Here is a 25,118-nt window from a genome sequence, read left to right as displayed (position 1 = left end):
CCCTCTCTCGGATAGAGAGAGGAAACAGAGTGTAAAATGCATTTAATTCACGTGTCGTGGGGCCGAGGGTGGCAAAGGCCTTCGCCCTTGCAACATCTTCTACTCTCCCTTCCTCTCCCTGTTCCGCGGATACCAATCATTTCACACTCGTAAATCTCGCCGTTCTAAAACACAATTTTCGCGTTATTCTATTATTCTCGGTTCGCTGTGCCCATCATAATGGATACACACGATTCCTCGTTGCGGACTAATAAGCGTTGAAGAATCGCCGCTCGTTTAATTCGAGATAGGAATAGGATCGACGAGGGGGAAATAAAAAGTAAGAGATACAGAGAGAGAGAGAGAGAGAGGAGGGGAGGTTGAGTGGACAAGCGAGAGACGTAGATCGATTAAATTAATATTTGATCGTCCGAGTCCGTACAAGATGCATCTTATGCATAGTTGAACGTCTCGAGAGCTAATTCGTGTCAACGATAATGAGAGCTTTCACGGTAATGGAGCGATTAACAACGCCTGCCCGAGATACGAGAACTTTCTCGTCGAAGAAAATAGACGAACGGAAGGAACGAACGGGAAGAAAGCTACGTATATGCGAGGGATATATTACAAGGGTGGCGAAATGTCTCTATATTTCAAGAGAAAGTCGAAACTATGGAAAAAGAAATTTATGCAAGAAATTCCACGTAAAGAAAAAAAGGAATAAATTCATCGTCATCAAGAGGGGATTATTTCTTCGACGAGTACGAAACATGGATAATGTATATATATATATTCAAACGTCATTGGCAATGCGGAGGACGTACGATCCATCTCAATTCCAGCAACGTTCTAAACGAATCATAAAGAGAAGCAGCCAGTCACTCTTTTCCTCACACCCTCGATCCCGTATATCTTCACTCTCTCAACGTTCGAGACCGATTCATCGCGACACTTACCCAAAAAACACTAATAAATTACCATCGTTCCGAGACGACGTCCTCTCGTCGTGTCATCGAGCGTGTCCAAGCGCGTATTCCCACGCGATAGTTCCAAAGCACGAGTAAATCAACTTGCATCCCTCCTCCCTTTCTAAAAGAAAAAGAAAAAAAAGATTGATAAATTACCGTCACATTCCTCGCCAAAGTCCGATATTTCCATCGATAGTTCCAAAGGAGACGAGTAATAAAATCAGCGGGGAAAGCAGAAAGTAAGAGAAAAACGGGAGGAGGATGGGTGCGACGAAATTCATAGCCGGCGCTAAACGAAATACAACTTGCCGTGTCTACTCCTGTCGAATTGACAGGCATGACGTCCGCCTCGACACGGTAAAAGAGAGAGACACGATGCACGGTGTTAATAAACGGCATCTGTCACCGGGCATCGCGTTGCATTTCGCGTTTTATGCTTTACGCTCGCTCGGCCGGTTTATGCCTCGGTTTATGCTTCACACCGACCGAGACGCGCCGTTCACCTCGCGCATGTGCGCATAATGTCGCGCCGTGTACTGCGTTTCTCGTCCCCCGCTAATCGCGCCCCTCCCCCTCCCCGTACACTTTTATCCCCGGTCCATCGGCTGAAAACAGATTTTTTCACTGCGAGCGAAATTGGCCCCGCCCTGCTTTCTCGCCGCGGCGATACTTTAACCCCGAAATTATTCCATCTTCCCTCGTTCTCGCTCGTTCGTACATATATATATGTACGGTGAAATGGCTCAATGGTTCGACTTGCACGGTTCGTTTCTATACGTGGATGTATATAAACCGTGGAGAAATAGGAGGAAGAGGAGGAAACGGCGTTGATAAAACAACGAATCCGTGTTTCGAGCCGATCGGCCGTGAGTGCATTCGATGAGCCATTCATTTTTCAATAGCTAGGGGCAGCGAGATCATCCCTCATGGGGCGCGCCACTCTCTCTCCTAAAAACAGCCGAGTTTTGTAGTGATGTACGATCTGTAGTAGTATCCTGCTTGGATTCCTCGTTCGAGCAATGTGAACAATTGTTTGCTCTTTCGTTAAAATGTTTTGCTTATTATACCTTTTTTCTTTTTTAATTAAATACATTTCAAGTTCGAACGAAAATTCCACTTCGTTGCTTCGTAGAGACGTTAATTTATTTTATTTTCTTTTATTTTTGGACGGAGAGAGAGAGAGTGATAAAAATTTTCTCTAAAAAAAAAAAGAAAAGAAGGGAGATTCGGAATAAAGATCGAGAGATATATTCGATCGTAATTCGACGAGTAGGAGGAGACCTCGGCCGCGTCCAGAAAACGTGGTGAAGAGGTAGCAAGTGCTTCGTTAAAAGTCAAGGGCGCTTCGCGACGTGAATTTTAATCGGCATAGCACCGTGTCCCGAAATAAAACCGAGGCGGATAATATCATCGACCTCGATCCATCGGTGGAGGGTCCTGCTTAGAATCGAAACACGGATTAACCGGCGAGCAACCTGCTCCTTTCCTTCTCCTCTCCTCTTCTGGAGCTGGCAAAGTGCACAGACTTTTCGCCAGCTGTCAGCCCGGAGCCACGGTGCGCTCATTCGTGAAATCTGATCGTAAGTTGCACCACTTCACCGGCCCCTTAATCCGCCCTTAGCTTCCTGCTTGCTTAAACCGAACAGTGCACCACCACGTCGTGGCTGACTTAAAAATCGAGGGGGAGGAAGAATAAATCGCGCCGTTTCGAACGTCCATTCAACGAGAATTATATTACAAACCTTTGCGTAGCGATTTATTAACCCACTCTCTTTTGGACACCGATTAATCCGAATTAGGAAAGCAGAGAGAGAAAGGATTTTTTCCTTCCTCCATTCTTTCTCTCTCTCTGTCTATTTTTATTCCAAATTGGACTCGATTTAATCTCCCGTGAAACGTTGCATCGAGACACGGGGACGGCATAGGTGGCATTCATCCAACGTTTTTTTTTTTTTTTCCTCCGTGTAATTTTGCGACCCGCCTCCATCAACCGCCGTTCTCCAAACGTCACCCGTGCAAATGGCCGAGTTTCATTCTCGCCGGTCCATCGAGTTCGCGGAACGCGTTCCAGCTTCGTCGAAAATTCGAGGCCGGGGAAAAAAAAAAGAGAGGAGAAAAAAGGCAAGGCGAATCGCACGAAACGCAGAGGCTTATAATAATTCCGGTGGCTTGAATCGTAAACGTAAAATCGCCTCGAGACAAAGCAGGAGGGGAATCGACGGAGGAAAAAAATTAGCCGCCGAATCGAATGTAGAGAGAGGTGTCAAAGATCGAGAGAATCGTCACGGTTTTCGCGCGATTGAAAGGAGAAGAAGGACGGTTACGGCGTTGATTTCTTCTTCGAAAACGATACAACAACGGCGAACGATTCAGAGTTTAAAAATCGGCTTACTCGGATCCTCGAGTAACTTATGAAACCCCCGCAGTTACGCGGCTCTAATCGATTCCACTTGGAGTTGAGCCGTGGAGGATAGGTACGGGCGCGTTTCAAATCCGAGAGCGAGGCACGGATTTGCAGGTGGAGTCATGCGAGAGGCGCGTCGTAAACGCACGTGCGTGACCGCGCATCCGATCGCCCGATAATCCTCCAAGCTTCTGAGCTCGAAAAGAGGTAGGACGTAGGTGGAGAGAAGAAGAGGCGGGCAACGCGTCATCCGACGCGATGCGCTACCGCGCATAATAGACGGAAAGGACAGCGTTACGTTTTCGTGCACGTGCTCGCGACTCGCAACTGCGTCGCCCCTTAATGGCTTTTCGAATTCATCTTCCGATTTACCGCCGTCCTCCATTCACCGACCGTTTTAAACCGAGCAACGTGGCCATCTTGCGATGCTTCGCGACGCATTTACCGTGGACGAAAAATTTCGCTGCCTCTTTGTTTCTCCATTTCTCGAGACGATAATACCACTTTTGAAAACTTTCTTTTATCTTTGATCCCTTTTTTTCTTTTTCTTTAGAGAAATTGCTTGTAAAGAACGACGAAATTCGATGGTTAGAAAACAAAGTGACAGATTTTTCATCCAGACCTGGTATGATATAATATATAATGTATATATATATATGTTTCTCTGGAACGTACATATACGCGCATGGAAGGAACCGTGTTATACATAGAGGAGGAGGGGGCGCGATTGGAGGGTTGGCCAAGATCTGTCTAAGGCATTCCTGGGCCTCCGCCTCGAACACAAGTGCACTAAATCAATCCATTGTCAAGAGACGACCCGATTCCGTGCAGGTTGACTCACCTTTACACGACAAAAGCCCCTTCTCGTTCCCGACACGTGGAAACCGACGTTAGAGACGAGGCGCAACGAGCAAGGGATTCGGATATTTCGGGCTTGGCTCGGCCACGTTCCATGGGAATCTTGTGACGAATCGTCCACGATCAGTCAACCTTCTCGATCTCAGCCGACCTCTTTCGCCCCCGCCCCCTTCTTCACCTTCTTCACCTTCTTCCTCCGTTTCCTTCGTGCATAAGCTCTCTTTACACCTGGCCCCGTAGGATCTCATTACGAGAATAACAGCGCATCGCGGCGCCTCTTAATGGATTCAGAAGTGGCTACGATTTCTACGAGGCGTAATAACGTTACGCTGATTTATCTCCGCTTTAACCCGGCTTGGCTCGCGTTGCTCGCGCCTTTGAACGCGCTATGTAATATCGTTTAACCCGTGCATTGTCGGGTTCAAACGTATGTAAAGTTGGCGTGACGTCGTTGACGAGCTCACCGTCGTGCGCCCTCGGCGAGGGTCACGGTTACGCGGCCCGAGGTCGCTTCCTTATTATACACCACCTATGTGTCCAAGATGCGCGTTATATACGCTTCGCGGAATTTTTCTCGCCGGGGGAATCGTTACTTTTCGAGCTATCGACCGAGTTTTTCGAGAGGCCTCGTTATTGCCGCGCACGTGCAACCATCAACTTTTTCCCCTTTTTTCTCTCTCTCTCTTTTATCGGATTCTTTTTCTTTTCTTTTTAACTTTCTCCACCTCTTATTCGTCGATCATAAGAACGGTTCGAGATCTGTCACGATCGATGCACGCAGAGTTCCGCATTCGCTTTTTTTCAAATTACGCGAGATAGAGGGAGAAGGACGAATGATCGCGGGTATCGAAATATTTTAGGGCAAAAAGAGGCGCGCAAAATTTGTCCCGCGACAAGGGAGAAGGAGCTAGAGAATCCGAGTCTCTTGGAGCGTACGAAAAGATAATGATTATAAAAATCTCCTATGCCGGCGGGTGGGACGTAATAAAGCAGAGTTTTTAAATAGCCACTAAAGCACGAACAGCCTCGATCATAAACGGACGTCCCTTAAGTAACAGCAGCCCTCCTTTTATCTCTCGCTATTATTTCGACCCTCGTATCCTTCTTCTTTTTCTCTCTCTCTACCAGACTTCCTCGTTTGTTTTAACGATAACAATTAAAAGGTCTCCCCGCCAAAGCTAATTATCGGAGGAGACACTTTTATTAGCTGCTCTCCGCGCCACCTGATATTTTGCGGATTCTCCACGCGTCGAAAAAAGGAATATACGAATACGACTCTCGCTCGCGAAGAGATTCCTTCTTTTTTTCCAGAGCGGAATTAACTGCTCTGTGGAGAGGAGAGAGAGTTTAGTTTCCAAGTGGAATTTTGAGAAAGGAATCGAAGATCAATACATACGATGATCCTTCGAGGATTTCTGATTGATCTTACGCGCAACGATCAGACGATTAGTCAGCCTCGTCGCGAGAACCCGTTCTGGGATTCGCGCGCGTATCGTTGAAACGACGGCTCGGCTTGTTAGCATATTATCTCTACGCGATGGTGTAATTACGTGCGGCACACGACTCGATCCGATAACCAGGAGAGAGGGGGGAGGGGGAAGATGTTGCGCGGAGATGTAATTACATCACGGTAATAAAACTTCGCCAATGTTAATCCAATTAACTCATTAGATAATTGCACACCGAGGACGGTTCTTGTCTTCGAACGCGAGATTCGAAACGCTTCGTTCTCCCGCGTGTCACTTATGCTAATTATGAGATCCTGAGCTCGGGAAATACACGCGAAAGGAAGCAATGAAGGAAATTTAATTTAAATTAAATATTTAATAATTAGTCAACGGGACTGCGCGTGACGTACGATGACGACGTTCTTAAAGAAATTGGAATTGGAAACATCGGGATAGAAACTTTTTTCCACCGTGTTTAATGAACGGGATTTTTCATTTCGATGATGATACGGATACCAATTCTATATACAGTAATTTCGAACGCGAGACGAGACAATAGCAATAACATCGACGCGTAAAAATGTTTCCTCTCGCAATATTCGGTTCGATTAGAGAAGAATGCACGATTATCCGACGAGTATTATCCGGGCAGGATTAAATTCCACCTAATGACAACATTTCTTTTCAAAGGTATCGATATCGGGGAAGCCGGGACACCCGTAAAGGCGTCGAAACGAGAAGAACGGAAAGAAAGAAGGAGGAGGAGAAACTCGAGATACTTGAGAACGTTATCGCGAAACGAGTGTGATAGAAGTACAAATTCCACGCTTTCGAGTGTGTGCGGCGAGAGGAGGGTGGAGTGGTAGCACCCTAATATCCCTCGACGCGTAACGGTTTCATTTCTCCCTCCCTCTCTCTCTCTGCTTCCTCTCGCACGAACCTAGCCTAACCTTCCATCCCTGTCGCAAGATAAACGATCAGTCACACCCTGCGACTTTTATTCCTCGCAATCATCCACGTCTCGCAGGCCTGCCTCGTTGCACGCTCTATCCCACGCGCCTCCTTCTTTCCCTCCTCCCTCCTCTCCTCTCCTCGACTATATACTCTTCCTAGCGCGTACGCGAGGAGGCGCGCGACTTTATTGCACAGCGTAAACTTCGCCTCGTAAGGATTCGACTGCTGATTGAAAGGGAATCGCATCTACGGTAATCGGGGGAGAATAAAGTTTAAACGGTGGCGATGTCGTGAGGGGACGAGTCGTGAGATCGCTCGTTCCGGTCGAAATAAAAAATTCCACGCCATGATACTTTTTCCGTATTACGGGAAGGAAAAAAAGGAAGAAAGGATAATCAGAAACAGATCGATCAAACCTTCGACTTTTGTCGTTCGACGACAAGGCCGGAAGAGAGAGAGAGAGAGAAAGGGGAAAAAACGTGAACGTTGGACGGACCTTCCTGTCCTGTCCTGTCCTGTCCCGGCCGCGCGAGGCGAAAGTAAAAAATTGAGCGATATCCTCGATGGAAACGAGGAGGAGACGATGGGAAGGAGGGAGAGGGGGAGCGAGCTACGAAATAGCCGGACGGGATCTATTTTTTACGGCTTTGTGTGTCTCCATCGACGTAGGAAAATGAAACCGGTAATGCGACGGCATTGATAGATTCGCCACCATTTGGAGAATGGTCGGATTATGCGCGGCATAAATACGCAATTTCACCCCGAATGCCAGCGGGGCTCCCCCATTGGGAATAGCCGATGCTTATCCGCTTCAAATTAACAAATTGCTCCGCGCGGATACGCTGACAGTGAACCATGGCGTCGCGCAACAACGCTTAATCTAAAAAGGAGGTAGCGACACGCTAACGAGCCTCCTCTTCTCCGATTTCCCGGAACAAAAGGAGATAAACGGAAAAAAAAAAAAAAGACGAACGAACCGTTATGGTCCAACGAACCTTTCCCTGCGTCTTCCTTTCACGTACGTATTCCTCTTATGCAATCTGTACAAAAAAAAAAAAAGAATATCGAAGAAACTCTTAGATACTCTCCCTCGAAAGACCAACCTTCGCGTCGTCTAATTACCCAACGAACGTTCGCTCGAAAAAAAGAAAAAAAAAGAACCACCCCAGCCGATTCCCAACCCCAAGAAAAATTGCGACGCGGAACCTGAACGAGCGCATTGTGCCGCGTTACGCGTGTTGTCGAGAGTTTTTTCCCCTCTCCTCCCTCTTATTTCCCTTGGCCTCATTGTGTACCTGCGCTCGCACCCTCCACGCGCTCGAAAACGCCTAGCAACATCGCGAAACGAAAGATGTTGCGCTGAGCAACACGGTGATTCCCTATTATGCGGTTCACGGTGTTCACCTTTCGACTCATCACCCTTCCTATTCCTCGATCCACCCCACGCGAGCTTTGACCTTATTTCCATAAAACGCGTTCACACGTTTTGTTTGGCGAGAGGGGGAGGATATATCTTCGTCGAGATATATCAGAAACCGACTTCCGGCGCGGCGGGCGACCACCTGGCAATGACCAATCTGTGAATGTAAAGGTGAAACGTACATGTCAATTAATTTTTTTTCTATTCCTTTCTCTTGTTTCGAGAAACACGAGATGCTTTGATCGTTAACACTGTAAATAATTATTTAATTATTCGCGAATTAAAGCTGGAGAAGTGTTTTTAATTTAGAAAGAAGATTATTATTTTTCGTTCTAAACGAGGCGAGGGAAAATCTTGACTACACTTGGTATCGAGAAATAATCATCGAGATTTTTAAGATTGTTAAATAATTAATTAACAGACAGACTCGATATTTTGATCGATATTTTGAACTTGGATACGAATATCACGAATTAGAGTCAAGTTGTAAATGAAACATTGGATATTTTTGAAAGCAACGAGTAAAATTTAGATAGTTTCGTTTCAACAAGAACTCTAATTTCCTCCTAATTCTATTCATATCGAACAAATTGAAGGATCGAGGGAGGATGATCTAAGCTATTCTCGATCCAAGAGCGTCTATCTACATTTATGGGGAATATCCGCGGAAGGAGATATTCGAGGAAGGCGAGCGCGATATCTTCGTAACTGGATTTATGCGAGGCGTTATACGGTCGACGGATCTCTAACCCACTGGAGGCTAGGAGTCCCCGGCCATAAAGCGGAGATAATTAAATTATGGGAATAAAAAGTGGCGAGTGGGACACACAGCCCGGTGGCTGGCTGTGCACGTCCACGTTCGCGAAACGGCGCGAAGAAAAATCGTAAAACCAATCCGACCGACAAATCTGTATAATGTTGTTCGCCATTTTTATCGCCTCGCCACCCCACTTGCCAACAACACGTCGAGAGGGAGAAAAAAAGGAGAAGCTTCCACACGCTGGGTGCAGCACACGCTCGCGTTTACGCGCGCGTCGCAGTTTTTCGGGATGGAAATGAAAGATTTTATGTTGTCGTGAAAGATCGGCACAAAGGGTAACGGAGGAAACGGCGCGACGACGATTCTAACGATTGCCATTCTTCTCCATCCTGCCTCGTTTCGTTCGACAGCTGTGTATCAAAGGATTAACGAACCATAATTTGTCACCGCCGCTCTCTCTCTCTCTCTCTCTCTCTCTCTCTCTCCGAGATAATAAACTTTCATTGTCACGATTTTTCCGCGAGCAAAACATTGGACGCACCTCCGCGATTAATCTGCAGAGAGAGAGAGAGAGGGAAAGAGAGATAGGTAATCTTTTACCGTTCGAGATAATAAAGTTTCATTGTCACGGTTTTTTCAGTGACGAGACGATGGACGAGACAAAAGAGAGAAAAGATCGGCGATCAATTTGAGAAGGAGGGGAGGGGAAAAATGGATGTTGGCGGAATTAGGCGAGTCGTTACAACGTGGCGAGAAGAAGTAAACCTCGCGACGACGGCCCTAACTAATCCCATCACGTAGTGCCATAATCGTCTCGGACGGCGGCGTTAATCAAGTTCCGAAAATACAGCAATGGCCGGAGGTGTAATTTCACCCTTATATACGGGTGTTAAAGCGCGCCGGAATGGCACCCCATGCATAACGCTATACATATATATACACGTAGCTACAGTACACCAGTTCCCACCCACTCGTAACCAGTTCAGGTACTGTACATATATATATCCGTGTATCGTAAACTACGCGGTGGAAGTGTTAAATCTTGCGCGGCAAATGGGAGAGGACAAACTTGCGCGGAAACTTGGGAAATCGCGCCGCTCTTCTCGCCCATTCATGCCCGCTTTATGCACGGGCTCGCAAAAACCCGCCTAATGGCGCGTTCACGCTGCCGCCACGAAGCTGATGCGGGATGGGTCGCTCGAGAAATCACGGTTACGCAAGGTGAGCATCGATCGATCCGGGGAAGCTGGAGATCAAGATTTCAGAACTTGCGCGGGGATATTGTGTAGGGAATTTAATTGAGAAGAACGAAAACATGGATATTAGATGAAAGATAGTTGAGCTAGCAAATAATTTGAGATCACTCGAGATCTTTCGTGGTAATTTTAATTTCGTGGATTGATAAAATAAAATTATTAATAAATGTTCGATAATAGATTTTATCGAAAAGATTTAATTAGTTCGTTATTGTATGAAATTGTAAATTAAGATTGATATCGTTAAATCAATTTACTCCACAAGGATTATTTGGAATTGCATTATGTAGAATTGAGTAAGAAAAGAAAAAAGAAAATGTCATTTAACCTGAGTAGAAGTATTTATTGGATTAGCAATTTTAAAATTCGATCCAATCGGATCTGAGGATCCCGTTGAACGTAAACCGAATAAACGATTATTAGAATTCTCCAAAAAAATATTTGGACCAGTTTATTACTTATTTTCATAGATTCGTTTTAAAATATTCCAAACTTTTTTAGGGAAAGATCAAAATTTTATCGATCCTCAAACCAGATTCCCTCCGAATTTTATAGGATCCACAAATCCAAAAGGTGAAATAACTTTTTCCCGTCTTACCGCAACCTGTACACGATTCTTTACTTCTTTTCTAAACTTGTTAAATCGAAATGTAAAGCCATAAAAAAAAAGGGAGGGTTTTCTCGATATTCCCGACGACTACCCCGACGAAAACTACCCTGGCGTGTTTACCTCGACGCAATTAGTCGTGCGTTACGTGTGTCACAGGCTATCAAACTTCGCCACGATCCGTCGAGCAACAAGGTTGTAGCGAATCACCGTTTAACACTTTTAACACATCCCCACAACCGGTATCCCCCTCCGTCCCCTAGAAGAACTAACAATATCTCTTACGGGTGATCGGCTTGTAATAATTGCGACTGTACGGTGGTACGGCGAAAAAAAGGGGGAGATGTTTTGTGTTTCCGGGGCCTTTAAATCCCGACTTTAAATTCATTTCGTACCGACGATCGACTCGCCATTGTCCCCGCATCTGTTCCTCCGGTCTGTCCGCAGGGTTTAGCTTAGGAATTAGGGGTCGACGAGGCTGGATTTCATTATCGGTATAATTTTAAAGTGGCTGTCAAGGGGTGATCGCAGCTTTTGACGCTTCCTTCTCACTGGAGGAGGGTGTCTCTTTCTCCCGGTGTCTCAAGCTGAATCATCGTTTAAAACGCGTTCCGCTTCGCCCGGCTAAACCCCGGATAGAGCGTGTAGCTGTCGCATCGTGAAACGCATCGATCGTCCATCGATCCCTTCTCCCAATATTAATGGATATCGCGTTCAAGATAAACAAAACGGGGCATACTGTTTTTTAAATCGAATCTCATCTCGTTTACATCCTTCGTATCTCGCTCCAATGCGTTTTGAATTCTGAGAGACGTAGTTGTGGAAACGATAACCGTGAGATCTTCTTGCTATATACAATAAACACGTGTATATATATATATATTTCTTCTTCCATTTCGTCGGTCGATAAATTTACGGAAGGATATTCTCGGCTGCCGTTGGAAGCTTGTTATTTCCAAGAGAAGAGAATCTCAGCTCGCGGCGCCGAGATCAGAGAAGAATTCATCGAGGAGGAGGAGGAGGAGGAGAAAAAAGGCCACCCTCCATCCTGACATAACAGGCTCCTCCTTTCAGGCTTAGGGAAAGGATCAGAGATTCGAGCACGACACGTGAAATCGACACAAAAGTGACCATCGTCTGCGGTCTAAGCGATACAGGCCACGAAATTGGCCTCGAGATTCGGTTTAACCCACCCCCTCTCCCTCTTTTTCTCCTCTGTGCAACGCGGGTTATCCGGAAAAGTGTATCTCGCTTGAAATAACAACAAGGGCGATGAGATGCTCCTTCGAGATCCCGGATCACTAATGTCTAGACAATATTTGTCTTGACCCGGAGAAGAAGAAAATAATAAGCGAGAGAAGATAGGAGGAGCTTGAGAGAGCACGGAGAGGTCATAACGGGGTTATGAGCTGTGAGGTAGTTAAAGTTTTCAAACTGCGCCGCCGCGATATACCACCCCCATCCAAACGCCGCGAATTCCCTCGTTCGTTACGTGTTTCGCGCTAAATTTGTTCGATATCCTCCTACGAACGAGGAGTACCGTAAATCCGGATATGCCGGAGGAAATTGCCGCTCGCCGGCGTCGGTTGGCTCCGAGTTCCGAGACGGGAAAGAAAACAGAATGATCCCGCGAGGGGGAGGAGGGCGCGAGCAATTTTCAACAACGAGATTCTTCCTTCCCGAAGAATCGAAAGGTTAATAAAATATCGAGCGTAATTAAATTAACAAAGTTTTCCCTTGCACACCGCGAAAAGGGAGAGAGAAACGAAAAAATTGAAGGTACTTAAATTTACGAACTCGGATAAACAGAGAGAGAGAGAGAGCAAGATCGAAAGTTGGTGGACGAGAGGATACAATTATCCGAATGGTGGCGCAAGTTTGAAAACGTGCTCGATGAGATTCGTTACGCCTGCGTCCCCTCCCAGCCCCCCTCTCGCCCACCACTAATGACAACGTCAGGGTGCTTCAGCCCCTATCATAATTCGCAGCTTCTGGTTTTCCGTCGGCGAGGGTTGTTGACACAATGCGGGCGCGCCTTACCGCAGCCCTGTATTCGTGCCCGAGTCCTTTGGATATCAATAAAGATAGAAGGAGGACAGGACAGGGGGGGGGGGAGGAAGGATCGAAAAAGGACATGCGACCGCATTTCGGACATTTCGTTTCCCGAACGAGTGCTCCTGCGGGACACGGCGAGATCGTGACGAGATCAAAGAGAAAGGTTTTGCCCTAATGACCGTCTTCGTCGAAAAACCACCCGGGGTATTATTCTCTCTTTCTCTATTTATCTATCTGTTTCGGTCGTCGTTGAAATTAAATCGAGACGATATCCGTGACGAGTTTCGTGACGGCGTAACAGTAATGCCGACCCTGCACCACCCACCGTGTTACATTGTCTCCGACCGATTCGAGTACGTATACGCATCTATTCATTGTCCCGTTTGAGTTATAGCCTGCACGCGGAAAAACGCTTGAGTAACGATCGACTAATAACTTCTCGCTTTATTTCGTGGTTTATTCGTGATCGAAACTGCGAACCGCGCATTTTGGATTTCGTTTCGAATTGTTAATGAAGATAATGATTACGATTGCTTAAAAAAAAAAAAAAGAAAAAAGAACGAGGCTCTCTTTCCCTAACCAACTCCGACGATTAATCTAAACGTCAGCAGAAGTTAATTTATACCGGCGCGCAATCGTATATCAAACGCTATCTTCTTCTGGGATATTCTCCAGGGTACAGGATGTATAAAAGCATTTCCCAGCTACCCGTTGAGCAGCCTTTATCAACCCTTCAACGCCCGTTTCCTTCCACCCCGCCAAGCGTCGCCGTGCCAACCTTGTTTAATTGCTTTTCGAACGAAAGAAAATCGTTAATAGGAGCTCGCGAAATAGGAAATATCCCGTGATCGCAGCTGCACCTTTCCACGAAACGACTAATTGCTTTCCCTTCGTTGTAAAACCAGATTAATTGATTTCTTCCGCGCCTTCCTTAAGCAAGTATTTTTCAACCGAGAGAGAATCGGCTGCAATCTCTCATCACTATTTATTAATATTTAAACTCGCAAAATCGTATTTCTCTCTCAATGGACGGACCACCGTTTTATCGATCGTATTCCAGCGCGAAACCCACCTGTAATATTGTTATTATTATTACTGCGCCGTAAAGCAAGGTCTAGCGCCGATAAAAGACGGAAGGAGCACGAGTCCCTATCGATCCGCGTGTCCTCCAAGGGAACATTAGGCGGAGGCGTACGTGCGTCGGGAAGTCGAGGTCGATCGCAATTTCATCGCGAGATATCGGGTGAAGCGCCACCACGGTGTAATTATAAACAGAAGGCGGTCCGATAAATCCAACTGCTACGTGACTCATTCTCGTCGCTTTATTTCATTTGATCAATGAAACGGTTCGGTTAAAAGAGTCGTAAAACCGCGTCACGACTCGACTCGAACCATTATATCGGCTCTGTTGTTCTCTTTCACCGTCGAGGAAACGAGCGACGTCGAACATGCGGTTCGTTTCGACGAACATTGTAGGAAAGAACGGGAATTGCGATTTCGAGATTCCTTCGGGGAAAGGATAAAGTGGTAATTTTAAGCGTGAGTCGCGTTTCGATGCCGAGCTCGAGTTTCAAGAGTTTCGTCTTTAATCTCGTTTTTCCTCGGTGACGATAAAATTTTTCGAACAGCGTCCCGGACCGAGATACCAATATTTCTAATTGCCGGCAGACCCACCCGCCGAGAACGAGCTTTCATAAAACCTTTATTATCGTTGGTATTTAGAGTTCGACTATCAATGGTGAGATTTCGAGGTATCCAATACATCCTTCGTTATTAATTGTGCCAAGACACCCGTCGCGTTCACTTTTATCGCGCGATAAAAATCTACGTCTACGTTAAAGAGAGTTGGTCGCTTTATCAAAGCCTCGTTCTCCGGGAGTCGTTAAACTAAGAAACTCGAAAGGAACTCGAATCTGAACGCGACGCTTTCGACAGCTTCGTTGCGCCTCGATTCAATTAAGATGGAACGGAAGATGGTGTACAGGTCACGAGTCGCGGTCCTCGAAATAGATCTCGAGGCAATGTACAATACCGCGATTGTTTCGATCGGCCGGTTATCGTGTCTCTCGTCGCTCGTAAATCGCCTCCTTCCATCTTCGAGAGCCCGCGCACGTCTAAAAAGAACAACCGTATCTCGTGGCACGGAGAAGCGACGGCTCTCTCTAACTTTTATCGGTTATAAAAGCTCGCGATATTATGCCCGGCCAGAGTAAATACGTTTATGCTCCTCCTCCACCTACCGGAATCCTATCGATCCGATACGTTTCATATTTTACGATTCGTTGCGAACCACGAACATCCGAACGTGTGTTAATTTCAACCTTCGGTGCACGCGTATAATAATCGATGATAGAAAACGAGGAATTCGTTGCGAACCACGAACATCTGTTAATTTCAGTGTACGCGTATATATTCGTGTACAATAATCGATGATGCAAAACGAGGAATAAGAAGAAGAAGAGGAACGAGTTTCAAGGATAGACCGTGAAAATCGACGTCGCAACTTCCTACACGATTACGGTGTCACGGTTGTCATGAACGGTGTAGCAACGATCATTATATCGTAATAAGCCGTTTCGAGCCTCGAAAAAATCCACGAGGCTGTTATCGGGGAAAACGTGCGACGATTCGAGGGTGAGAAAAATATAGACAAGCGAGTCGTAAATCGGTGTGTAAAAATGGAGGACGAGATCTCGCGACGATAAAGAGGCGACAGGCGGAAACGTTGAATGGGAGGACAGGTTCGATCGGGCAATTGCGTCCAGGTGGTCCTACTGTTATGACGTAATAATCCAGAGCAAGGACTATCCCTAATTCACAGGCGAGAGCGGTGTACGTCGCGGCATAGCTGATTGCATGCGTGTGCGCGCGTTGATGATGCGTCTCGACCCACCTGACGCCCGTTAACGTCTCGATACCCGATCCCTGCCCTCCAACTCGACGAGCCTGCGCGTTTAATCACGAAACAGAGATGCAGAACACGCGTGTCCCGTCGAATCGCGAAATTATCCACGACTCGAAAAAGATTGCGAGAGAGAGAAACGAGCGAAGGGAATTCGGGCAGCGATAAATCATCTCTACAGCGACCTACAGCCTCCAGGGGCGTACTCCGTTACGAGAGACGAATATAATCACCGTCATCTTTCCCCCCTCTGTCTCTCTTTAAAGCAAGATACACAGAGTTTTAGAAGGCAATCGTGCGAGACTCGATGAGGTCGCGATCGAATCGTATCCAGAGAACGATGGAAAAAACGAGCAATCGATATTACTATCGCTTCCAAAGGTATTTTAACTTTCTATTTGCCCAACGAACGAGTGGACATGCTAACACCTGTTATCGCGGCACGCGTAGGTGAATCAATACGTCGTAAGAATCGCGTATATCGTAAATCGTTTTCAATCAAGAATCGCAAATCTTTGCTACGATTTTTTTCCCCCTTTTCCCGTCGGATCGACCCTCTTTTCTTCTCTCGAGCCCGCGTAATTATCGGAATTTCGAAACGATCGGCGAGGATGGGAGCACGTTTTAAATCGGCGATAAAATTTGTTCGAAATAATAAACTGCGCAATTTATTGCGGTAATAAAACTGCGTGCAAGTATTATATTATATAAGAGAGAAAACGCGCCATGTGTTCCCCTGTTAACGATTAACGGACTCCCTTTTAATCCCACCATACCTGTGATTTCTACGCAGGTCTCGAACATAGTACTTACGGAGAGCCGCGTTTTCAGGCAACAAACGCCTATCAAGGCCACTGAACTTGCTACTTGAACCTAGAGCGGCGCAACGCTGCGGTTTTTGTGGTTGTTTGCTCGGATTTTATAATTCTTCTTAAAGCCTTCTTCCCTTCCTCCCTTCGCCAGGCCAGGTTCGCGTTGCTCTTATTAGAGCGAAAGACGCGCTGCAATCTCGAAAACTCGTAATGGCGTAACTCGTCTTCGTTTCCTGGTGCGGTCAACGCGGCACGAGCCCCGTCGCGGTTAATGGACGATACGGGACAAAGAAACGACGGGAAGAGCGATGATGAACGCGGGGAAATCGTTGGAGAAAACTACGCGAAGGATTGAGACGCGAAAATTGGAAAGACACGCGCCATTTTCGCGACGAGGGACCGTTCAACGCGAGCGTCAAGGAGGAAACTGAAGAGGAAAACATCGAGGGGCGGAGTCCGTTCTCGAATTGCGTCGAATCGTCCTATTTGTTGTCATTTTTTCCTTCCAAGTAAAGTGGAGTTTTGTATACAAAGGAGAAGTTGTGTATAATAACATTCGATATGAGTCACGATTACCGTACATTTCGTATATAATATAAATTGAAATAAATTTTGTATTAATGAATTTTCACAAATTTATAACGTTGTTCATTGTTAAAACGATTACGCGTAATATTTAATTAATTATTAACATATAATTAATCACGGAAGATCGTAGAAGATGGTAGTATATTCGCAAAAATAAAACGTACTCGAACGAAATCTTTTCCTCGGGTTCGCACGAAGATTCATACATGCGAGAGAAGGAACGAGTAGAAATATAGTGATAAAAGACAATGCGGGGATATAAAAGTTTAAAATATCGCGGAGAAATGATAGCCGCGCACCGAGTCTGAGCACCACTTTGAATGCACTCGAGCATTCGAATATTTAGCAGAGCCTTTCTCTCCTCGAGGCGATTCCTTTTCCAGTGCGCTTCATTTACCCGAGCGTTACGCCCCTTCGGCAGAGGGAAGAAAAAAAAAAGAAGAGGAAAAAAAGGAAGAGTTTCCTATGGCTAGGGTTCGAGGAGAGGAGAGGAGAGGAGAGGAGAGGAGAGGAGAAGAGAAATTTTCGCGAAATCTTCCGACGCCTCATTTGATCCTGGCTCACAGCTTGACGTACCGTGCGCTGCCCCTGCTTGACAGCCCAAACGGTTTAAACATCGACGATAAATTCCACCGTTTCCTTTCGAATCATCGCCATCTTTCGCTCGAATGAAGATTTACGCGTTCAGTTTAGTTGGAAACCGTAATAGTCCGCTCTTTTCTCGTTCCCATTTATCCCATTCCAAAGTACGAATGAATTTTTCTTTACTATATTTCTTTACTATTTACTGTTTTGTCAAACAGACGATCTTTGTTTCTTCAAAATTGTACTTTGAAAATTCGATTCGAGAAAAATTACGATCGATCATTCGAAAAATTTCAAAGTTTGAAGGGAAAAATTATTCCTCTCGTCCACAAAAGTGAACATATTTAACTTTCCTATCGGCGTCTTTCCTCTCGAGCTCTCACAAAGCGCACCTTATTATACCAGCCGCGGAATGGAAAACGTGGATTCAGAGGGAAAGTAGACTCGCGAGAAATAATCGGTAATACCCGTCGGTTAAAGAAGGCGAAGTGCTGAATAAGGGGTTGGCAGGCTCAAAAGGATCCGAATCCGAGGCCTACAGAGGACTTGAAATATACATATATATATATATATATATCTGGCGTTCTTTACAATATAAAAGACTTGTAAAACCCTTGGTTCTTTCACCCGCCCACCTCCCCCTCGTGACTGATCTTTTGCCCAAAGCGTGGTCGATGCTGCGCCGTAATTAACGATTACAAAGTATTTGGTACAGATGATTATCAGACTACGCCGGATCCAGCGTTCTCACTCCATAACATCCGCCACTTTGATGTCCCCGACCGTCTCTTGTTTTCTGCTCCATTGTACCGACTCTTACAACCACGCGATCGGGGTGGTACACGCCGCGTTTTCCGTATCGGTGTGCGCACACGCACACGTGGATCCATCCATGGCCGCGTTTTGTTATACGAGGAGGAGGCCTCGGCGTCGCATAGAAGGATCGCTCGGCATCAAAAACTCGCCTCGATGGAGCACGGAATTGCGGGGGTTCATTGTGCTACATTATTGGCGTTTTAATTGGCGATCCAACGATCAAGCACCTCCTCCTCGCGAAATGAACTATCATTGTGATACGCACGTTTTCACCCACGATAAAGATATATATATATATGTTCCACGTAGTTAACCCTCCCCCTCCCGTTTAACGGTCGACCATGCACTCGAGGGTTATCCAATATCTTCCGTGGAATTACGTGCACTCCAGCATTTAGCGAGACAAGATTGCTCGAGTAGTATCGCGACGCTTAATACTACGGGCTAGTGCTTTTAAGCACCGCGATAACTTTTCTGTCGTGTTGCTAATACAACGACCCCCGACTGTATGACAGAGTACAAATTACGTTCCAGACGTAGTTTCTTTCCTTTCTGTCTCTTTTTTACCTCCTCTCTCATTCTCTTTGTCCCACCCGTACCTTTTTCGTTCATTTTTCTCCTTCTTTCCGACAAACTTGACAACGACGCATAACCCTTTCACGCTGCTTTCGTTTAAAACAGGTTAACAGTTTGTAAATAGAGATGAGGTCGATACGCGCAATTTCAATCGCATTTTTCCCGCCAATCAGCGAGATGTCGGTTAATCGAAACCTGCTTCGAGACAACCACGCGTTGATCGCGTCCCTTCCCCGACACGGATGACCAACGCAATGGAAAATATACTCTCGCGCTATCAACCGAGTTTTAATGGAATACCAACGTATAATAATAATATGATACATTAATAACGACGCGCATTAGACACTGCGTTTCCAACGATTTCTATTTTAAGCGACGTTAATTTAAACTATATCGCGAGTGAAAAAGAAAGGGGCGGTGATATTCAACGGTTATGTTACGAGAATTGTTATTAGAGAGAAGGGCAACCGTTTCGGTTCGAGGAGAGTGGAAACAGCTCGAAACGACTTGCATTGTAAGCATTAATGAACTTAATGACGTGTCAAGCTCGCGTAATGGCGTATCCAAGATGTGCGTAAAGCATATGTTTTAAAGGTTCGAGTAATCGCAGTAAACGGCCGGTGAACGGATACACAATGGCAGCGAGGAAGAGTCATTAAGGAGACGCGATTAAATTTAATTATCAAATTTTACGATTATTTGGGGGGCGGGTTGAATCGTGTTCGCAGCCACGGGACGATCGAAAGGGTGCAAAAAGAAGGCAAAGGGTCCCCAAGGCGCAAAAAGCGAATTAAAATTTTCTTCAAACGCATAAAACCGCTAATAAAACCATAAAACTGTCGCACGCTATTTTTCTATCGTCCACCTATAATAGAATATCATAAATCTGCGGGACTTCCGTATCCCATAAACGACAACAAACCTCCCTGTTTACCCTCGTCCAATGTTACGAATCGAATCGTCACGCTTCGCGCTCTCGTACGTAATTTTTCTAATTTTATCCTCCGTTTCTTTTTTTTTTTTTACGCCCGAGAGAAAAGGAAGGAAAAAAAAGAAGCAACAAAAAGGATCGTCAGCGTTCTTGTCACGATAAATTTCACTCGTGAAAACCAAATCCAACGCAACGAGTAACATTTAACTACGACGATTAAATGAGGAAGAGAGCGTTTGGCTCGAGCGTAATCGTTTTTATCATCGCGCACCCGACTACGCGCACTTTTATGCCGCTCATCAAAATCCAAGTCGGCCTCTCTCTCTCTCTCTCTCTCCGTTCGTCCGGGTCGGCTTTGTTTCCGATGGCGCACGTGGGTCAACGTTCAAAACGTCCCGCATAAACCGAAGCCTTAATAAAGCCAGGAATCCGGACTATTTCGTTAGTAGTCGACATTCCGTATTGGATGAGCCGACCGTTTACAACCTTTCGACGATCCTACCGAGTCTCGTTCCGCGGGAGCGGAGAACGGTTATGTACAGAGGAGGGAGAAAGAGCGAACCGGTGTCGAAGAGGAGGCAGGGCGAAAGGGACGATTTAACGAAATGAAAAAACAGTGCGCTTTTAACGTACGCTTTAACGATAGGTTTAGTCGGGAGCTAGGTCTCTTTTAGCGATAAAACAGGCCTGGCTTTATTGACCGGAAGAGGTTCGAACGATTTGGACAGTTGGACATTCGACCGACGAATTTCCGGTTTATAAGCGAGGCTGAGAGTCGTAATGCCACGCCGTTAAACGATTAACGATTCATTTAGGAACGTTTAGTACGACGAACGAGGGTCCCGAAACGTTATGTCGAACTCGCCATCTCTCGCGATAAGGGAAACCTTTCTTGGAAATGGCATGTTCGAATACGCGCTTGCAGGTTGTTGCAAATTGCGAGAGAAATGCTTTTCGTTTGGATAATAAATATAAAGGTGATCGCGAGATTCTTCTATAGCACCGTAGCTAGTAATAGTTTCGATTAAACGTGCCATGCTGTTTGTTCATCGATTGATACATTTTTTTTTTCCCTAAATTTAAATATTCAATTTGTTCGTTGATCCGAAAACCGATTTTACATTCGAGTACAACCGAGTATTTTTGCATTCAAGTTCGGTTTGTTTATACATTCGTAAAATTCGTTTTACACTTGTACGTAGTATTTTACATTCTCGTATTTTTAAATACGGATTCGTTTTAAATACATGTATATTTCTGTTTCTATTCCCTTTTTAACCGAAAATTAAGTTTGACAGTGAAAGATTCTATACAGACGAACGTCACCCATGTAATTCATGTCATTCCAAAGTTAGTGGCGCGTTAAACATACCGAAACGTGTCTACGGAACAGAAGACAATTCGTCGTCTTGTTAATGTCATCGCTCGAGGTCGTATAACTTGTTCTACTGTGAAATTAAACCAAGAATCGATTAACCAAGGAACGCGTAAATTAATATGAATGCTCAAGAAGCGAAAAAACAATCAACACGTAATGATTTTTAATAAAAGTAATATTTTGCTTTAGTGTTACAAAGTAATCGTGCGATTAATAGTATGCAAAAAAAATTAAAAATGCAAAAAAGTAAAAATAGAAAAATAGAAAATCTTTAGAAAATAAAATGTATTATATTTTTATACGCAAATTTCGTACCCGATTAATGACATTAACAAGAATAATCATTGGAGAACCGTATATGAATATGTAATTGACTAATAAAAGCAACCATGTTATTCCAGTTCATTTCTTAAAAGATATTTTCGAGAAGCGATACAAACTTGTCAAGACATTCCAAGAACGATTCTTTCCAGACAACTAAAACCATTCGCTGGTAATTCAAATCTCGTGCATTTAGTATTCCGTTATTTTTTCACGATTTACGGATATATACATGTATGAATACTTAATGCAAACGAATCATATCACGGTTCATGTAACAGCATGGCAGCGGTCTTTTAAAACGTGACGATGGCGTCCATCAGCGAGCGAACCTTTTTCTTCGAACATTAATCCATGTGAAGTACACAGACGTTTATACGAGCGCATTATCGCGGCTAGCCCGTTCACGGTTCCTCTTAACACCTTTCATAGTTGGCATGCCCGTGCTCTTAAAGCGATTGCGAGTAAGTACTTTGTCTAAGTACGTTCGTAACAGGATATAAACGTTGCAGATATCACCGTTCCAGCATTACTTTTCGCATCTCTTCCTACGTGTCGCGTTTTTTTGTACCCCTGAACCATTTACTGGTTTCATCGGACCAATATCGCTACTCTTTCTTTTATTTTTTTTCATTGTAATAAAGTTTTGAAGTATAATCGTTGTGTGCATTAAAAGCTAAAGATTGCATTTTCTTTGCGAAGAATTCAATTTTTTTCTTAAATATATTTTGATGAAATGTAATATCGAATATATAATGTAATAGAAATATAGAAATAGTAAGACAAAACGCCCTTATTGTTCTAGCAAAACTTGTAACTGTTTTAATATATATATATATATATATATATTTACAACAGTGTTTAGAAAACAATTTTCAATAAAAAGAGTCGGAAATGATTTGTTTGAAATAAATAAAAGACTGCTCTACCGCTCATAAATTCAAATTACACGAAATAAAGAATTGAAGAATTCGTTGGAAGAATGTCAAATATAAATCAAATATTATTTTTTTTTCTTCACTTAAAAATATACAATATTAGGCATTCAATTATTCGACATGACACAGGAAATCAATTACCGTCTGAGCAATCTACAGACCCTGACAATGACATACGAAGAGAAAGGCTCTTTCCACGGCAGTTCGCAGTCTACCTTTTCTCTGTCCGCATGCTCCTTCTTTATTTGCCTCTGCTCCCTGGCGAGCGAGGGAAGAGAGTAACCCAGCCATAAATATCCCGTAGGGTAATTAACCCTTTGAGGACTTTGAAGCTTTGACGATTTTAATAATCTTAAAAGACAGCGAGTTCCATGATTAGTACTCCTGTCGGCGGATGCAATCGACAGTGTTCCTCTCCACTGATGCTCAGATCGGTACGCGTGTACATCACAAAGTTTCGTTTCACTCGCATTGTACATTGTAATGAGAAGCGGAGATACACAGACCAAATAAAAAATAACGTAGAATCGCGACAAATTTTAACACAACTTTGTTATATAGAATATTATATACGGTTTTAAATGTGTTCTTACCGAAGAATTTATTTTTTAAAGGAAATTATTTATGCTTATTTTTTAAATTAATCATCTATTTCTTTATAACATACATATTATATTATATAATTGTGCGTATAATATGTATATTATATAATATAATACAACAAATATGTAAAAAATAAAACGAATTTTCTATATATATATGTATATATACATGCGTAATAAAGAAGCTTGTTCATGCACGCCATTTTGAAATGTTAGATTAGAACGAAGACGCCATTTGGCAATTGCAAATAGGTTACCTTGGAAAGACACCTGAAGACGACGATAATGGTCCATGATTTTAACCCACGTAACTTTTGCATCGTATGATACCCCACGTAGGTTATAGCACTTTGAAGTATTGGCATAAAAGCAGTCCCTCGTGGTACGACGAAAACAATGAGCGGTGAACATGAAACGACCCTTACTAGCCAATAACACACGTGGATTATTTCAAAAAGCTAATTTTTCTCTGTACCGTACACAAAGTCAAAGGATTATATACATACATCATTATGGTGCACCGTCTGCATTTTCTAGAAAGCGGAAATTCCATCGTATTTTCAACTCAACACTCAACTTTGCACACGACACCAAAAAGCCATTCGACAATACTAATTTAAAATCTAGTGATAGAATTGACCAACCGTTTAAAATCGATATACCTTGCAACAATATTGATTCCTGATTAATTGTTGCGTTGGTCACACTGCTTTACTGTTGGCGCTGTCAAGCGGGAATATAAAAAAATTCAATCGTATAACGTATTTCGATAAAACGTATTTCGACTAGGTTTTGTTATATATATTTAGGTTTTATTATATATATTTGTACTTATATTTTTATAAGTACGTCGTGAATAAAAAGTGTTTATGAAGTGTGATAGTGTAAAAGATCAAAAAATGGTTAAAAATGATATAACAAGATGCTGTTTCTTTCATATGATAACCTCGACAACGATTGCGTGTCGTTGATGCTTATAATCAGTATTTACAAACAAAATTCTCGATCAATCTTAGGATACAAAGCCCTTCATTCACTTACCAAAGCTAGATTTCTCATTCTATGATTATTTCTCGATAACCTAACCTGTCAATTACACATTCGTAGAAAAACATCTCGCGCAGTAACTTCAACACGAAGTTCATTTCTATTACTTACATAAACTTCTTTGCTTTCAAAGAAAAATATTGTGAACTCGGTCAATGCCTACTAATAAAAAACATAATCTTTTTTCTTCTTGTCAATATAAAGGATATTGGATCAATTTTAACCTATTTTATCGATTCGTTTCACAAGTATCTTGCATAGATTACTTTTTTATACTCTCGTTAAACTTTTATGCGAAACAAAATATAATCGAATTTTTTCAAAATCGTCGAAATTTCAGTCAGTGATATCTTTTTCTTGTTCAACCGTGTCAGTTCGTGTTTTTCGAAGAAAAGTCAAGATATATGTTAATCTAAATTCAGATAGGATTCAACATGTGCGGTTCAGGACGTCGAGTTTACATTCTAAAACATGTGTTTTCGAAAGAATGTGTGTCTCAATTAATCACTCTCTTGTTTCAAGATTAACGTCTTAATGCAACAGTATTGGGTATTCTAGCATTAAAGTTCACATTTTTCGAACATTTGAAAAATTAATTAATCGTATATTATATTCGCGCGAGATCGTGAAAACAAATTACGTTATACATCGAATATAAATGTGAGTGAAAATAATCACGTCGGAAGTGAAATGAAAAGTTTCGACTACTTAAAATATATCGAGTATTCTCGTCGAGTTCTCAAAGTGACGGAGAGTGATTACGTTAATAATATGGCGGAATACTTATTTTAACGATGGGATAGGTGCAGACTGGTACGATATTGGTGGCACGCGATCCTGGCATCAACCACGACATCAATCTTATCCTTATAAATACTAACAACGAACTACTTTTAGGGAAGTTGTCTTT

At 43.7% G+C, this 25,118-nt stretch overlaps 1 protein-coding gene across 1 annotated transcript; it reads right to left on the bottom strand.

Annotated features, from left to right (window-relative positions):
• Positions 1-941: 941 nt before the first annotated feature.
• LOC102656216 lies at positions 942-23,778 on the bottom strand. Its single transcript, XM_026438974.1, has 3 exons — positions 23,668-23,778; positions 23,419-23,585; positions 942-1,068 (listed from the first exon to the last, which is right to left on the bottom strand). The coding sequence occupies exons 1-3, from the start codon at positions 23,712-23,714 to the stop codon at positions 989-991; spliced, it is 294 nt and encodes a 97-aa protein (XP_026294759.1). The 5' UTR covers positions 23,715-23,778; the 3' UTR covers positions 942-988.
• Between the last annotated feature and the right edge of the window lie 1,340 nt (positions 23,779-25,118).

This window comes from Apis mellifera, linkage group LG2 (assembly GCF_003254395.2).
Source record: "Apis mellifera strain DH4 linkage group LG2, Amel_HAv3.1, whole genome shotgun sequence".
Lineage (NCBI taxonomy): Eukaryota > Metazoa > Arthropoda > Insecta > Hymenoptera > Apidae > Apis > Apis mellifera.
Note: the sequence above shows the minus strand (reverse complement) of the source record. Positions and strands in the feature narration are given on the sequence as shown.